Below are 17,282 nucleotides of genomic sequence, written 5' to 3' on the forward strand. Positions count from 1 at the left end.
TCTAAGTTCAACGTACTGATTTTTCTTTCCCTTTGCTAATTGTATTTTTGGTGTCTTATTTAAAAACTCTTTACCTAACTCTAGGTCACAAAGGTTTTCCTCTACTCCCACACCAGGGAATACTGAACACACTCTACATTGCTCCGCCTTTTCTGTGGGGGAGAACTGTGTCACAGTTAGAGCCGGGGACTGGGCAGAAGTTGGACCTACAAGAATTCCATGGCTGAGGCACTGGTTTAGAACTGGTTTTTTAGCGGTGAGCACACATCAGGAACCATGGAACAAAAATGCACCCTGCACTTCACCAAGGTTAGAAGATACCAAGAACCAAAGGAAAATTATTTATAAATTAAAAAAAAGGCATCAATAACAAAAATGAAGGTTAGGGGTGAAGAGGAGAGGAAATGCTTGTTCATTTCAGTCTGGCAGCAAGGGTAGGGTCATGGGCATGGAAGTTTCAGGGAGGAGGAAAGATACTGCTGCAGTGCATCCTCTTGTCATTAAGACAGGCATCCTATGTCATCTAGCTTTGGGCAAATCAGTTATTTCTTGATATGAGGGTTCAGGGGTACAATGTTGGTGTAGATAGCATTGACAGAATTGGTGGTAGTGTTGGCAGGGCCAGTGGTGGTGTTAACAGGGCCAGTGGTCACATTGACAGGGCTGGTGGTTGCATTGACAGAAACAGTGGTGGCATTGACAGGGCTGGTGGTAGCATTGACAGGAACAGTGGTAGCATTGACAGGGCTGGTGGTAGCATTGACAGGAACAGTGGTAGCATTGACAGGGCTGGTGGTAGCATTGACAGGGCCGGTGGTGGTAGTACTGGATGGGTTGAAACTGAATATGGCTGGAATCCCTGTTGCATTCTGAAAGACAAATGGCATGTGGTCATCACCTTCCTCTGTAGTAAACAGCAAAAAGTGACCAAAAATTCTTCTCCTTCCTCCTTCCATACCCTTAGGTAGACCCTCTCTCCCTGATGCTGGGCTTGGTCATGTGACTTCCTTTGGCCAAGGGGACAACAGTAAATGTGACCGTAAAGTGTTTGCCCATTGGAGATTGCTTTCTCTTGTTGCTCTTTGGAACAGTGAACATAAAGACTGGCCTGACTGCTGGATAATGAAATACAAGTGGCCCAGCTGGCCCTGTTGATTGCCAGCTTGCAAACATCCAGATGCCCATGTGGGACTGCCCAATATCATCCAGCCACTAGGCAACTCACCAACTGACTGCAGACTCATGGCAAGTCCAGCAGGGGTCAGAAGAACTGCCCAGCAGACCCAGGGGATCATGAGCTACATAAGTGGCTGCTGAGTAAGCCATCAAGTTTTAGGGTTGTTTGATACAGGACAAAAGCCAATTGACATGGAAATTGGTAGCTAGAAGTAAGATAACAATCATCCAACACATGCATGGGGTTTGGGACTGGGTGGCAGATGGGGCTGGAGAAGCTGTGAGTAAGCCTCTAGAAAAGGCTGGAAAAATGGTGATCTCACTGCTGGAGGAGGCTGGAAAAGGGGAGAAGAAACTGCCACAGCAGAGTGGAGAAATGATTTCCCATGTTATACAGTGGTGGAGCACTGTTGTATTTTAGAAGACAAAAATACGCATCTAATAGCATTTGGATTTGGCTAAGGAGATCAGGCAGAGTATTGAAAATGTCACTTGGGTGCTCCTGGCTGCATATGATAAAGTGCTGTAAGAAAGTGAGAGGATAAAGAAGGAATGATTTCGTTTGCAAGTGGTATTTAGAGGCAAAGTAGAGGGCCCAGGACTTGATGAGTTAGAAAACAAGATTGTCTCTAACTTCCAAGGTCCTCAAAGGATAAATAACATTCAAAGTAAAACTAGGGCTAAGAACAAAGATCAAAACAAGGATGTGTCTACACAGCCCTTTGTTAAGACCTTTGAAGGCCTAATCAGTGCTTGTTAGATCCTTTCAGATAGACAAAATGCTTCTAAGAACCTTAAAGTATTTGTCTCACAGAAGGCTAATCCCAAAATAGACATTGACAGATTTGGAGAGAAAAGTATGTCTAGAGCAGTCTCATGTGTGGCTCTTATCAGATGGTGAAAGCCATAATCTAATACATAAAACACCCTTGGAGTTTTAAGGGAATTGTATTAGTAACGGGATCACCAACTTGGACCAGATCTGACTGAAATTTCTCAAACTGCAAAAAGACCTTTAGGTCTCACTCTTAATATAGGAATCAGGTTGAAAAAGCAAAATGGAAAATATAGGCCTTTTCTTATGAAAAAAGAAAACATGTTTCTGAGGGTGGAGCCAGGAGTCCAGAGGGTGGGGCCAGGATCCTGGAGAACAATGGATTAGAAAGCTCCTCTCAGGAAGCAGTAGAGAACAGTGGCATGGGCAGAGTCTTCTAGATAGTCAGATTGACTCCTAATCAAGAAACATTCTCTGCCCCCAGGGTAGGACAATACGTGCCCGCATAGGATTTCAGAATTATTATGGAGGAGTGACAATCTTGTGCTTCTGTTCTTTTCCTTATTGAATGGGGAAAGAACAGAATTCTATTTATCCTATTTTTCTCTCACTAAAGTATGTTGGCTATATGGGGGGTGGAACTTGCTTTTAGTTCATAGGTTTCTGAATCAAGAAGAGCAATACCCCCAAATCCTCAGTCACATCTAGATCTGATTTGGATCCTAGTTTTCAAGACTGATGCCATGCCATGATTAGATGGTATGTTTGGGCATCCAAAGTATGGGCTGAGCATGCTTTGCATCCTGAACAACTGTGAGTTAATTGTGGTCAGAGGGAAGCATTGTTGTAGGCTGCAATGCTGGTTACAAATCCTTACATTCATCAGCCTTTGCTGGGTGACCTTGTAGCTCCTCTTATCAAGAGGTAGAGCTGTTGCTCCACTCATGGAATCTGGGTTCAGCGATGTGATTGACTGTGGCCAGTGGGACATTAGCAAATGTGATGCAAGCAGGGACTTAAAGTGGCTGCCTGTGGGGGCTTGCTGTGTCTTGCTACTCTGAGAACCCAGCTCCCCATGAAGAAGCTCATGTGAGCTTACTGGAGGATGAGATAACATGGGGAGCAGAGATGAGCTATTTCACGAAGGACCCTGGAGACCAACGATCCCCAAGCCAAGATTCAAGGGTGAATTCATCTGAGGCCAACAGAAGAGCTACCCACTGACCATAGCTCAAACTGATGATGTGAAGAATGAAGAGCTAAATAATCGGAAGCCACGAAGTTCTGGGGTAGGTTACTATGCAGCAAAACTTAACTGATAGAGCCCCTCTCAGGTCTCATCTCTCCAGATCTCTGGTTACCTCTTGCTACAGCCCACGCCCAATCCCAGAGCATGCTCTGATTATTGGAACAGAGTCCAACACTTACCTCAAATTGTCTGCAGCAGGTGGCCTGGCACCCAAAATATGAGACCACACAAGTGAGGATGAACTCCAGGAGGGCGAAGGGGAGCAGACCACCAAAAATTGTCTTTACATCTACCTAGAGACAGAGAGAAATGGGAGGCTTTTAGTCCTTTGGCTTGACGGTCTAGGTGACAGTCCACATCTGGAGTGCCACACATCTCACCTGGAAGCCCTGAGACCCTCTCTGCACGTGGTTCTTTGGAGCAGATGCTGGGGGCACACATTTTATATGCCCTTGCCTTACCCTTTTAGTCACTGGCCTGACTTCCAACTGCCAGCACCTGTATTCCTTTGCCTCAGGGCTCTCTCTGGCCTCTGGAGCCCATTTTGCTGTTGGCACAGGTTCAAAGTTCCAGGGAATGAGTGCTCCTTGAGAACAGCCCTCTCTCCATGACTGTTAGGGTGTGGTGTATAAATACCCCAGCTCCCTCAGTCCTTAGGTTGGTGTTTGCTTCCTCTCCCAAATAAACTACTTGTCTCAAAGTCTGCTTCTGGGAGGAACCCAAACTGAGACATTTCAACAAGTGCACTGGCTAGGAAACCCTGTGTGAGGTTCTGGGTGCCTCTCCCGGGGCCAGGTGATAGACACCAGCCCGGTCAGGATCATTAGCTCTGCCTGGCTCCTGGGTTTCTCAGCCCTCTTCCAGTATCCCTGCCTCATACTTCCCTTGGCAGGTTGGGATGCGTCCTCGGAGTTTCAAGGGCTTCTGCCAAGACGGAAGTTAAGACAGGATTGAAGGGGCCCCACACAGCTCAGTGTGCTCTGGGCCTGGTCCCTGCCCACAATAAGGTGGGAGAGATCACTGAGCTCCTCTCATCCCTACACACTCTTTCTCTGCAGCAGCAGGTGGGGAGCCTGGGGCTTGGAATGCCTGTTGGACTCCAGTGCCTTCGTGCTACACTATGCTAGTATGCTCTTTGATGACAGAGGCCCTGATTGCCAAATGGCCACCTTTAGGATTTGTAGCTGTTGTGGTCTTGGTTCCGCGTGACCACAATCCACTCCCTGGACATTGTTGGGACATCCTGTTGCATCGTGTTGAACTATAGAGGCCAGCACCTTGCTGCCACATCCCCTAGACACCAAGTTACACCCTGTGCATCAGGGTTCTTCCCGGGGTCTGCAGGGAGCTCTCCCCTTAGGGACTGCCTTCACCTCTGTAGACACGTCTAGTTTAAGACCCTGTGTCCTGCCAGCCTTCCCTTGCCCACTTGGTTAGTCCTGAGAGAGGATCAGATTGCAGCCAGCTGTGGAGCTAGCTACTCTTGATCTTGTTCTTCAGGTCTCCTCCAGTACTGTGTCAATGTTACCGACATCCTTCCCACATTTCCATGCCTGCTGCCTGACTTTCATTTGCGTGGCTTTACCTGAGGGCTTCCTTTGACCACAAGAGACTCCTTTGTCCATGATCATGGCAGACTGGAAGCACTAGGGAATTGATGCCCCTCAGGGGTATTTTTTTGTTTTTTCAAGACAGAGTTTCACTTTTGTTGCTCAGGCTGAAGTGCAGTGGTGTGATCTCAGCTCACTGAAACCACCACTTCTGGGGTTCAAGTGATTCTCCTGCCTCATCCTCTCGAGAAGCTGGGATTGCAGGCACATGTCACCATGCTCAGCTAATTTTTGTATTTTTAGTAGAGATGGGGTTTCACCATGTTGGCCAGGCTGGTCTTGAACTCCTAACCCCAGGCGATCCACCTGCCTTGGCCTCCCAAAATTCTGGGATTACAGGTGTGAGCCGCCGCACCTGGCCAGGGGCAGTTTTTGATCAATAATTGAGGGAAGCTGGTGGATAAATACCCCAGCTCCCTCACTCTAGGACAGGGTACAGCTAAGATGCATGTCATTCTCTGGCTACCAGGTCCCCAGCGGGTTCATCTCCAAAGGCCTTTGCTGGATAACACTTTTATAGTGAGGCTTCCTCCCCTTGCTTGTCTTATTTCTTCCCTCCTCTAGTGAGGTTTCCTAGAATAACCTCTGAAATACACAACTTGCACCTGAATCCTTGTCTTTGCATCTGCATCTGGAGGTCCCTACCGCCCCCCTTCCCCCTCCCCCTGCACCAAAAGACCAGGACTAGCATCAGCACTTCCTGTTTGTGTGAAAGGCTATCCCATAACAGACTCCTAGGGGCAGGTGATCTTGTGAGTCTGAGTGTGGCAGCCATCCAGGCCGCTTACCTGGCCACCTGCTACCTCCAAGCAGAGAACAGGATGAGGAGGGGTCAGCTGGCTGCATCTCTCTGAGTCTCAGCATCCTCACTGTGAAATGAGGTTTATCATGGCCACCTCAGAGGGCACAGGATTTTGTTGAGGGTTAAATAGCTTACAGGCCTGGTGGTTGTCATACTAGGATGGAATTCTGGGGCAATTCCTTTCTGCTCTGGAAGTAACCTTGTAAGCCCTCCTGGCCCTTTGGCAGCATGGGGCCCTGGCAGTCAAATGCTCACCATCTTATAGTCAGTGCACAGATCCACAATGAGAATGAGGATCCCGCCAAGGGACAAGAGTGCGCAGATGACGTTCAGGACGACGCTGGTGCTCACCTGTGGGAGAGGAGGGAGAGGAGAGGGAGCCGAGTGCGAAGAGTCTGAAGCCCAGCTTGTGGGGACTCTTGGGAATTCAGAGAAGAGAGAAGGCAGGGCAGAAAAGAGATGGCCAGGCAGGGTGGAGAAGCCAGTTTATTTCAGCGATAGTGAGGTGAGAAATCATTTTAAATTCATGCTTGTTAAAGTCCAGGTTTGTTCATTTAAGTTCAGGTTTGTTACATGGGTAAACTTGCAGCATGGGGGTTTGTTGTAGAGATTATTTCATCACCCAGGTATTAAGCCTAGTACCTGTTATTGTTTTACCTGATCCTCTCCTTCCTCCAAACCTCCACCCAAAATCATTCCTTAATCAATGTGCAGCATCCTTCTATGGCAGAGACTGGATTTGTTTGGGAAGATTTCTTGCTAAGCAGCAGAGGGTAGGAAATGAGATTCGGAAAGAGATAAGGCAAAGATGCAGGACTGCTCTGCAGAGAAAATGAACAGAGATCCCAAGCTTGAATTGAGGGAAGGGAGTCGGGGAGACTTGGTTTCCATGGTGGAAGGCTGGGGCCCGCTGGTAGGATTGGCTGGGGAAGGTTTTCAGAACCTGAAAGTCTCATATTCAATTTTGAGGGATCTGCTGCTCAGTGTTGAGAGGGTGAAATCATCAAATTATTCATTATCCATCCCCCACTCAAGCTGCTTCCCGTTAAGAGGGTTATGGGGATGAAGACAGAGAAAGGCAAAAGAGAAAGGGACCATGTTCCACATTTGGGCAGGGGCCAGGACAGCTGTAAGATGTACAGAAGTACAAACGGATGTTTCTATATTTCAATAGAAAGTCACACGTCAGAGCAAGAGAGGACTAGGAGACCTCCAGGCGTTGGCAGACACCTTGGAGAGGGCAGTGGACTTCCCAGAGGATTTGAAACTTCCTGGTCCTGTTGGGATATGAAGGGGCGGTGTGAGCTTGATTGATGCTGGGGTGTCTGGAGGACTCTGCTCCTCCTAAAAGGGGTGAAGCAAGGCAGACTATGGGGCCACTGGAGTTTGCCTTGTAGACTGGAGACTGGTAATTGGGAAACCCTCTGTTAGACACCCAGCCCCTAGCTGACCTGCTGCTTTCCCATCAAAAGGCAGAAGAAAGATGACAAGCCACGTAGAGAAAGTGGAGAGGGGGAAGGAGTACCTGAAAAGGAAGGAGATGAGAGAAGGGCCACTGTGGAGCTCTAAACTTATCCCTAAGCTTCTTAGAGGCCACAGCAAAAATCAAAACATGACCAGATACTTTGCTGGATACTGAGCAGAGAATAATGCCCCAAGGGCGCAAGGGAATTCTGGGCCCTGTGCTCTTGGTTGAGACTTTAAATTGTTCAAGGCAGACATTGCTCTCACTCTTCTAGATCCACACAAAGAGGATGGCGGAAAATATCTTAAAGAGATGGTTGAAATGCACACACATATTCGTTTGGCCCGGACCTGGCTTTCTGTTTTTTTCGGAGCATCCATGAGGCACTGCATGTAAATACTCATGAGTTTTCCAAAGAGGTAAGTTTTTGAATAGTAAATGCCATAGGTAAAGAGGAACAGCTTTGGAATCAGAGAGCTCTGGGGTCAAATCCTGGCTCTGCCATGCACTCACTGTACGATCCTAGGCAAACCACCTGACCTCTCTGTTTCCCAATTTTCTCCTCTGAAAAATGGGGATAATAGGACCTCATAGAGTGGTGGGGATTGACTGGAAAAAGGTATCGAAATGCATTGTACCCAGGCCCAGGCCCAGGGCACACCACTACTGTGAGTCCCCTTTCTTCATGTTTGGTAGAGAGTCAAATTCTAACATTCAGGGATCATCAAAGATAGCACTATGACTCACCACACAAGGGCTGGGGTCCTTTGAAGCCCATACTGAGAGGGATCCAGATGTAATGTACTATGACAACAATAACAACAACAAAAAAGAAAAAAGAGAAAAAGAATGACCAATTGTGCAGCATGTTAAAAAAGACAGCTGTCCATTCAGAGATGCATTTCTCAATCTCAATGTTCTGTTCACCTCGTTTCACAAAATGTGCAAATCTGTTTATTTCCTCTTAACATTTTTACTATTCCAATGGTTAGGCACCAAATATACTAAATACCATAATATTCAAACTCCTGTGGGTCTATAGTAACACTTCCCTTTCTCCTAAAAACCTGAATTTTGTCCCAGGATGCTGTAAATCTCATTATTATTATTTTTTGACTGATTCTTCTTGAGTTCTCTGCCTGGACATATCATCGCCCAAATGCATTTATTGCTTATTTGGCCTCACACTGCCCTATCCTTGACTGTGATCTTGGAAAAGCAGGGGCTGAGTAGTGTGGTGGGTAGAGCCTTGGGGCTGGGAGATAGGAGACCTGGGCTATGGCCTCATCTGCTGTGATCCTGGACCCAGCTGGAGGGTCCTCTTTAGCACTTGATGCTGCCAGGCAGGTGATAGAAACGTGAAAGTCAAAAGCAGTAAGAGCTCTGTTCAGTTATGAGAGCCCTGAACTGAGGGGGCCTGAGCTCAGGACCTTCTTCTAGCACTTTCTGGCTATGAGGATGATAAATGCTAGAGGAAGATTTTGAGCTTCAGTCTCCTCATCTGGCAAATGCACATAGATAATGATGCCTGCCCTCTCTATCTACAAGTGGGTCATGCAGTTCAAGTGAGAGAACAAGGGTGGGATTATTGATGGGGAGAATAGGGGCACTCAGCGGTTTTGCTAGTGTTTTCTGTGCCCATGAAACATTAACTCCCCATTACCCCCTTACCCTGGCCCCTGCCAACCACCATGCTGCTTTCTGTCTTTGTGAATTTCACTACCCTAGAGACCTCATCTGAGTGGAATCATACACGTGAGTGTTCAACTTATTATTATTATTTAAGCTCTGCAAGATGATATACACTTAATGGCATGCTGGTAAATGATTAACATCTGCCTTATGAGGTGGCAGCAGTGCAGGGAAGGGCCCTGATTTGGAGCATGTGTTGATTTCTGTGTCATGTGTATACCCAACATGGGTAACTTCCTGCTACCAAATGGTTTGACAATCATTTTACATAATTCCTGGACATTTTACAATCGACTCTTATGACTGGTGGGTAGGAAGATGCTGTCTATAGCACACAACTTTACATACTCTGAGTTACCTATGAGATATTTTTTTTTTTCTTTGAGACAGGCTCTCACTCTGTCACCCTGGCTGGGGTACAGTGGTGTGATCATGGCTCACTGCAGCCTCCACCTCTTGGGCTCAGGTGGTCCTCCCACCTCAGCATCCCAAAGACCTGGGACTACAGGCGCATGCCACCACACCCAGCTAATTTTTTTGTGTTTTTGTAGCAACAGGGGTCTCACCATGTTGCCCAGGCTGATCTCAAACTCCTGGCCGCAAGTGATTCACCTACCCAGAGGCTGGGTGGGGGGTATGGGAGATGGGGAGGGTGGCAGTGGGAGGGAGTGCTGCTGAGGCAGGGAGATGGAAGGGTAGTTGGATCTTTAACCCTCTGGGGTATCTGCAGGTAGGTGGCTGGCTCTAGTCTATGGGGTCATACTACTGGGAATGGGATTCCATGCTCCTTCTTCCTCCACTCCCTTCTTGTCCCAGTCTAGTGACCCAGGAAGGAGACCATATGGCCTTGTACTCACGAATAGTCCTCCCCAGAGTGGGTACCCTGAAAGCCCAGTTGCAGTATAACATGGCATCACAAAAGTACAGCGATACAGCACAGGGTTAATTGCAAAGAAAATGTGCGTCAGGCCGATGAGGATCTGGATGGCCTGCCAGGGAAAACAAATCAGTATGAGAGAGCGGAACTGGGGGCCTGTGAGCTGTGGAGCTGTGCTTCCCACCCTGGCTGCACCCCAGAATCACCCCAGGCATGACTGGTGTTGGGGCTCATCCCAGACCAACTGGATAAAAATCTCTGAGGGTGGGGTCCATGCCTGGGTGTGTTTTAAAAACTTCATAGGTGATGTGAATGTGCACTCAGGCTGAGAACCACAGGCATAAAGGAAAGGTAAGGCTGCCTATAACAGAGCAAGAAATGTCTTCCCTTCAGACTGAGCCCACAGGTATTGCAGAGACATGGGCTGAGCCCGGGTTCTGGCGGAAAACCACCTGGGCTCTCATCCTGGCTGCAGCACTGGCCGGTTGTGTGGTCTCCAGCAGATATTTTCTCTGCCTCAGAGTTTCCTTATTTGCAGAAAAACTGCAAATGTCAAATCCTAGAAAACGTAACATTCTTATGTGTGATGCTAACATCGTTTTCAAGTAGTTGTTGGCCAAAATTTACTTGATGAATCTGATTTTTCCAAAATAGATGATTCTGATGATTCAGATGTTTCCGATGTTGGTTCTGTTTAGAAATAACTCAAAGAGCGGTTTTTATATTTTATTTTCACACCGAAAATCAGCCAGATTTGCTTCAGCCTCAAGAACATGTTCATGAGAGGTTATATATTTGCAAGATTGGGATAACAGTATCCAGCCTGCAGGGCTGTGGTAGAGATTAAACGTGTGCCCGTGAAACTCGTAGCTCAGTTCCTAGCACGTAGTAGGTGTTTCAATGCCCTCTGCTGACACCATTCTTCTTCCCGGTACAAATACTCTCTTTGTGGCCTTCTCTATGATGTGCCCATGGTTCCCCTTGGCAATGTACACGCCGGGGACCCTCTGTTCCCTGCAAGTCCTGTGTTTTTCCCCCTTTTTCCTCCCTGATTTTCTTCCCTCCTTTTTCTCCCCTGTTGCCACTGTCTGAAATCTGCTTGCTTTACTCTTGTCCTATTGAAATCCAATCTTTTCCTTAAGGATCAGAGAGATTCTTTTTCTGACCCCACATGTAGCATGAATTCCTTCTCATTTGGGGCTCCTACAGTGTTTACCACTGGCTTCTCTGGGCCTCGGTTTCCTCAGGGGTCAAATGACCACCGTAGGGCAGCCACTTTCTGCCCTCCTGGTCCCTGAGTCTATGAATTGGTGACAGACCTGGGTTTCATATGAACGTCCCTTCCTAAGATGACATGCTTGATTGTGTCTACAGGCCCACTTTATCAGTATGTTAATTAACCCCTTTGCCATTTAGAAAAAAAAATAGTGCTGCTTACTGCCAGAACTCATTTAATTTTACATAAACACACTCTTGAGGCTAAAGCAAATCTGGCTGATTTTCAGTGTGAAAATAAATTACAAAAACGGCTCTTCGAGTGATTTCTAAACAGAACTAACATCAGAATTGTCTATTTCGGAAAAATTGGATTCACCAATTGAATCTTTGGCCAACAACTGATTGAGAACTATGTTAACACTATGCGTGGAAATGCTACATTTTTTAGGATTTGACATTTTCAGCAATTAAGAATTACTGTATTTTGTACAGTATGCTATAAATAAACAGAATGCTCTAAATAGAATGATGTCTCTTGTTTCCAAGGTTGATATACTAGAGCAATGCGACAATAGTAATAAAAGTGAGATATTACATGGCAAAATTATCTTGGGGTAAATACTGCAGCTGCCAATGCTGCCGGTGAGTATTCTTGGGGCAAACAGGGAAAGGGTTAAGAGGCAGGCATACGTAGTTTCCTTCCCAAAACAAAACTGTAATTGGCTAAAGAGAGTCCACATTTTTGGCTTTTTTTCTTTTCATTTTGCTTGACCTGGTTCCCCAGACATTTGCTCTGACTTAATTCTGTTTTGACAAATTTTCAAATCCTTCCGAAATATCTTAGAATAACTAGGAGCCAAAATTAACAAGCCTTTACCCAGTATTAATTAATAAGAAGGATAGTCATTGTAATACATGATTATAATTACTATGCAATATCATAGACCAGCTTTACCTTTTGGAGGATTTCCACACACATTTATAGTCTCACTTGATGCTCATGACCAGGATTTCTATTCCTGACTGCTTTTTTATAGAATTTAGTTCACGATTTGATTTTGATTTGTTTGGGAGGCAAAGAACACCTTGTTTCTGGTACAATCTACTTGTCTACAAGGATCCTGGATTAAATAAGGAGGGATGAGTTGGGATGTTCGTAAGTCTGTCCCCTTTCTGAACCTGTCCTTGTCCTCCTTCCTCCAGGAAGGAGTTTGTAACCTCTCAAAGAAGCCAGACAGTTTGCATCCTGGGCACCCCCAATAACTTGTTCATGTGTCTCACGGCTGTTTCCAGAAGGTATGGTAATTACGACAGCCGCCAAGAACAAAGACCCTCCTTGGTCTTCATGGATGGCATCTTGGTTATCTCTGAGTCTCCAGCTCCTTGCAGGGTGCCCGCCGTGGCGAATGGATGCATGCATACCGTATGGGCACCTGTGACATGCCAGTCTCCATGCTAGGAGTTGGCCGAGCATTCAGTGGGATCTGGCTTCTGCCTCAAAAACAGAATCAAATTGAGCTTTGCAAGATGTGAAATAAATCTAGAGGAGTCAGGAAAGAGGCAGGGGCCCCCTTGATTAAAAAGGAAATTACAAACCCTCAGAGCTAGAGGGAATTTAAGAAAGCTAGATCTTCTTATTGTAAAGATGAGGAAATGGAGGCCCAGAGTGGGAAGAGACGTCTACAAGTCTGCTCAGCAAATCTAGCTGGACTGAGCCCTGCATTGCCTGATTCCTTGGTCAGTGGTCTTTTTAGCAGAACTGTTGCTGACCCATGCCCCTGAGAGCTAGCCAGGAACGGCCGGTCATTGATTATTCAGCCTCTTCCAAAGACCATGGGTCTCCTTGAGGAGTGGGAGGAAGACAGGGAAGAGGGGCCGGCATCTGGGGGATTGTGCTGGGTGCAGCCTCCAGAAATCGCCCCCCATACTCACTCCTTCTGCCCTTTGCCCTCTCAACATTTCCCTTCCTCATCCCAGAGCAGTAGACCTGGGCTTACGAAGTGACCCAAATTGGAGAGAAGAAGAAATCACACTCACCCCTAATGTTCTGATCTCCTCATTTACGAATTTCTTGGGATCAAATGCAGTAAATGATGAAAATGACACGTTCCATTGGAACGAGTTTGAAGTGGGTGTCAGCCCAGGGTTAGCATTCAGAGGATTCTGAGGGTCTCCAGGCCGTGTCTGGAAATTCGTCATTCCCTGTGCATACTGGATCACCCCAGGTGCAGTCTGCAAACTGGCTGCTCCCACCGGATACTGTTGCTGATACCCAATGGATTGACTCTGTGCACCTGCTACTGGTTTCTGGTTCACCACGAATTGGTTCTGTAAGTTTGCTGTTCCTGTAGCATGCTGGATTACTTTTGGTAAGATTGGGTAAGTGGTCACCCTTGAAGGCTGCACGTGATTTCCAGAGGCCACAGAGTTGCTGGGCTGGTTGACATGAACATTACCTGAGGCAGTAATGGCAGGCACACTGTTGACTACAATCACCTGTTCCATCATGGGGTACAACTGCTGCAAAACACATAAGAAGGTTCATTTCCCTCTTCTGACAAAATGAATAATGCATCTTATCTCATTCTTACTGTTAGTCTCATTTCATCAAAATAAGAATCACCTACCATGGTACAGACAAAATAAACTTCTGGCCTTTCCTGTAGTCTGTGTTCTTGGAACATGCTGTTTTCCTTTAATGGGTTTGGATTTGCAAGACTAGGTTTCCTGAGGCTACTTAGCTCCTCGTAGACCCTTTGTTCACAATCTGGGTGGTGGCTTTGCTTAGCCCTCTGCAGTGGGCATTTTATTTTTTATTTTTATTTATTTATTTATTTATTTTAAGAGCACAACACATTTTGGTCACTTTATTAAATGACATTAAATAGTTTAATTTTCAACTACTGAACAGCACTTTGAATGGTGAAAACAGAGATAGTATATTGTCATACTTGAATGCTTTTCTTTAAAAACACAATTCCAGTCCTTATATATATTACGAAACAGCCTTAAAGGAAGAAGCGACATCTTTTCTACAGTACTTAAGATACTCAATAGAACCGAAAAGCAGTCTAACAGGAACAAAGGCAAGTCTTCACAGCTGTATGATTTCAGCAGCCAAAGCTGGATGATGGACTGAAACATTACTATACAACTGGGACAAAACATATACGGTATCACAATACTAAGCAAAAACGCTTTACACCCGAAGAAATAAAACAGGTTACAAAATGTGGAGAATTTAGCAGGCAAAACTGTATTACAAGCAATCTGCCTGCCTCAAGTTTGTTGAGTGGGCACAGGCTACCTCCCCAACTTGCCCCCTGCCCTGGCCACAGCTGATTGATCTGGAGGTGAAAAACTGACCCCAAATGCTCTGGTAACTTCTTCCTCTTGGGTATTTGGAATTGGACCCAAGGACTACTGTGGGATGGGAGGCTCTGCAGAGCTGGAGGGGTCACTCTTACGCTGTATGCAGGGGCAGCAGAGAACACCAGTTGGCAGAGTGAAGAGAATAAAGCTGAGAAGTGTTGGGGGAGGGAGAGATAAAAGAAGAGGAGAGAGGGAGAAAGAGAGGGAAAGGAAGGGGGGAAAGAGAGAAGGAGGGAGGAAGATAGATACAGACACAGGCAGAAAGACACACATACACACACACACACACACACACACACACTACCTTGGTCCTTGATGCTCTTTTTAAAAATTTTTTGTTTTATTTTATTTTTATTATACTTTAAGTTCTGGGGTACATGTGCAGTTCATGCAGGATTGTTACATAGGTATACACATGCCATGGTGGTTTGCTGCATCCATCCCCCTGTCATCTACATTAGATATTTCTCCTAATGTTATCCCTCCCCAATACCCCCACCCCCTGCTATCCCTTCCCTAGCCACCCACCCCCGATAGGCCCCAGTGTGTGATGTTCCCCTTCCTGTGTCCATGTGTTCTCATTGTTTAACACCCACTTATGAGTGAGAACATGCGGGGTTTGCTTTCCTGTTCTTGGATCAGTTTGCTGAGAATGATGGTTTCCAGCTTCATCCATGTCCCTGCAAAGGGCGTGAACGTACCCTTTTTAATGGTTACATAGTGGTTCCAGGTTCTCATTTGCCCCAGCTTTACTTCTGTTTTTGAAGTCTCTAACTACTTAGCTCACTTATGGTTTAATTTAATTAAGGTTTTTTTGTGTGTGTATGATTTTTCAACATTAATTGGTTTCAGAGTGAAAAAACCGACTGTCTTTCCCAGGCTTCCTGGGTGCCCTTGACATCCCAGGAAGGATCATGGACCAAGTGGCCTGGGAATGACCATCTTTTTCCATCTCTTCATGGATCTTGTCCATGTTGGTGTTGGGATTAAGACGATGTAGAAATTTTGCTGCATTTTCCTTGTATTTAAACCGTTATCATTAAGGCCCAGGGTACTAGAGAATATGAGAGTGATCAAACCCTTAATAGCCTGCAGTTTCTACTGAATCTTGAGCATTAGAAAAAGTTGAGAAGGGAATCACTTGGTGAGAGACCTGGGATATTGACCTGATTTGATAAGGACTGATAAGCTGGACTTAGAGATTAATTAATTTTTTGATACTGGTGAGCAAGTGTGCAATGGGAGGAGGTAGGCATGTGGCCCTCAGAACACTGTAGATGTTATTAGATGGAAAGATATCCCATTCAGATGAGAGGTAAGGTTACTTGTGTACTTTACCTGTTAATTGTTGTGGCTGGTGGTCTTATCTCTCTACTGGCAAGGCACCAGAACCTATGGTAGAAAATAATGTGTGCAGGAACCCAGAAGTATGTTCTCAGGGGGCTTTCTGTCCTCTCCAAATCACAAGTCTAAATTGACCCCCTGTCCCAACTGCACCCCGAGAGAAACACTACAAATTGTCAACAGTCATCTTGAGTCTGGTGCTAGCTGATGGATTGGCACTATTTAATATTAATCATCTAGAAAGTAAACTCAAAGGCAAGACAGTATCAGGGTTAAGATTTCAGACAGCCCTAAGTCCGCTTCTCAGCTCCTTCATTTATTAGTTGTACGACCTTGAGCAAGTTGCATATGCTCTCAGTTTCTTATCTCTAAAAGATGCATAGTTATAGCACATTGTCCAAAGGGTGTTTTGAAGATTAAGTGAGAAAACTGGTAGCATGGAATGTGGCACAGAGGAAGAGGAGACAGTTAATATTTGTTCTTGTTGAAAGGAAAAGACAACCCATAAGAGAAGGGCCATTGTTTAGCAAAGTCTTGGAACCAACCCAAATGCCCATCAACAATAGACTGGATAAAGAAAATGTGGCTATATACACCATGGAATACTATGCAGCCATAAAAAAGAATGAGTTCATGTCCTTTGCAGGGACACAGATGAAACTGGAAACCATCATTCTCAGCAAATTAACACAAGAACAGAAAACCAAACACCTCATGTTCTCATTCATAAGTGGGAGTTGAACAATGAGAACACACGGACACAGGTAGGGGAACATCACACACTGGGGCCTGTCAGGGGGCGGGGGCTAGGGGAGGGAGAGCATTAGGACAAATACCTAAAGCATAGGGGGCTTAAAACCTAGCTGATGGGTTGATAGGTGCAGCAAACCACCACGGCACACGTATACCTATGTAACAAACCTGCACGTTCTGCACATGTATCCCAGAACTTAAAGTAAAAATAAAATAAATAAAATAAAATAAATAAAACAAAATAATAAAATAAAAGTAAAACATGTCACCTCAATCTTAAAAAAAAGAGAAGGACCATTGTTTTGAATATTTTTCCTCATTGACCTCAAGCTATTTTGATTTAGTATTAATATTGGTGGATCTTAAAGTGTGGTCTCTGGATCAGCAGTATCATTATCACTGGGAGCTTGTGGCAAAGGCAAATTCTTGGTCCGCTCCCCAGAACTACCAGAAAGTCCAGGGGCAGGGATCAGCAATCTGAGTTTCAACGCGCCCTCCAGGTGATCCTCTTGCTGCTGAAGTTTGAGAGCCACTTCCATGCAGACGTGCCCTACACTTCTCCATTGTGGTTTCACTTCTCTTCCCTTGGATCCCAACAGTTAAAAATATTGGTTATACAGAGCTTCAGGAAATTCCTAGCTTTTTCCTTATTTTAAAATCTAGCTAGTCTCTGAGGCCCCTTTCCACGCCACTCATCCACAGGAAAAACAACTGTCACTGGTAGCTAAGGCATTCACCCCCTCTTCTCACTCATTTTGATCCGACTCGCCTCTTTGCAAAGTAGGGAGAACAAGGCTCTGAAAGTGGAATAGCTTGCCTACAATTATGCAACTCACAGGAGTAGATCTGAGACTCAAATTTACTTATTTCTGGCTACTATTTGCATTTCACTATGCTTTTATTTCCCAGAAGAAATGTTCTATCTGCTAGGTGACATATGGATGGTGGA

At 45.6% G+C, this 17,282-nt stretch overlaps 1 protein-coding gene across 1 annotated transcript; it reads right to left on the minus strand.

Annotated features, from left to right (window-relative positions):
- Positions 1-327: 327 nt before the first annotated feature.
- LOC108282941 (membrane-spanning 4-domains subfamily A member 18-like) lies at positions 328-17,282 on the minus strand. Its single transcript, XM_017498992.2, has 7 exons — positions 17,155-17,282; positions 12,902-13,384; positions 9,627-9,758; positions 7,825-7,881; positions 5,868-5,963; positions 3,380-3,493; positions 328-869 (listed from the first exon to the last, which is right to left on the minus strand). The coding sequence occupies exons 2-7, from the start codon at positions 13,370-13,372 to the stop codon at positions 543-545; spliced, it is 1,197 nt and encodes a 398-aa protein (XP_017354481.1). The 5' UTR covers positions 13,373-13,384; positions 17,155-17,282; the 3' UTR covers positions 328-542.

This window comes from Cebus imitator, unplaced genomic scaffold, assembly GCF_001604975.1.
Source record: "Cebus imitator isolate Cc_AM_T3 unplaced genomic scaffold, Cebus_imitator-1.0 Scaffold253, whole genome shotgun sequence".
NCBI lineage: Eukaryota > Metazoa > Chordata > Mammalia > Primates > Cebidae > Cebus > Cebus imitator.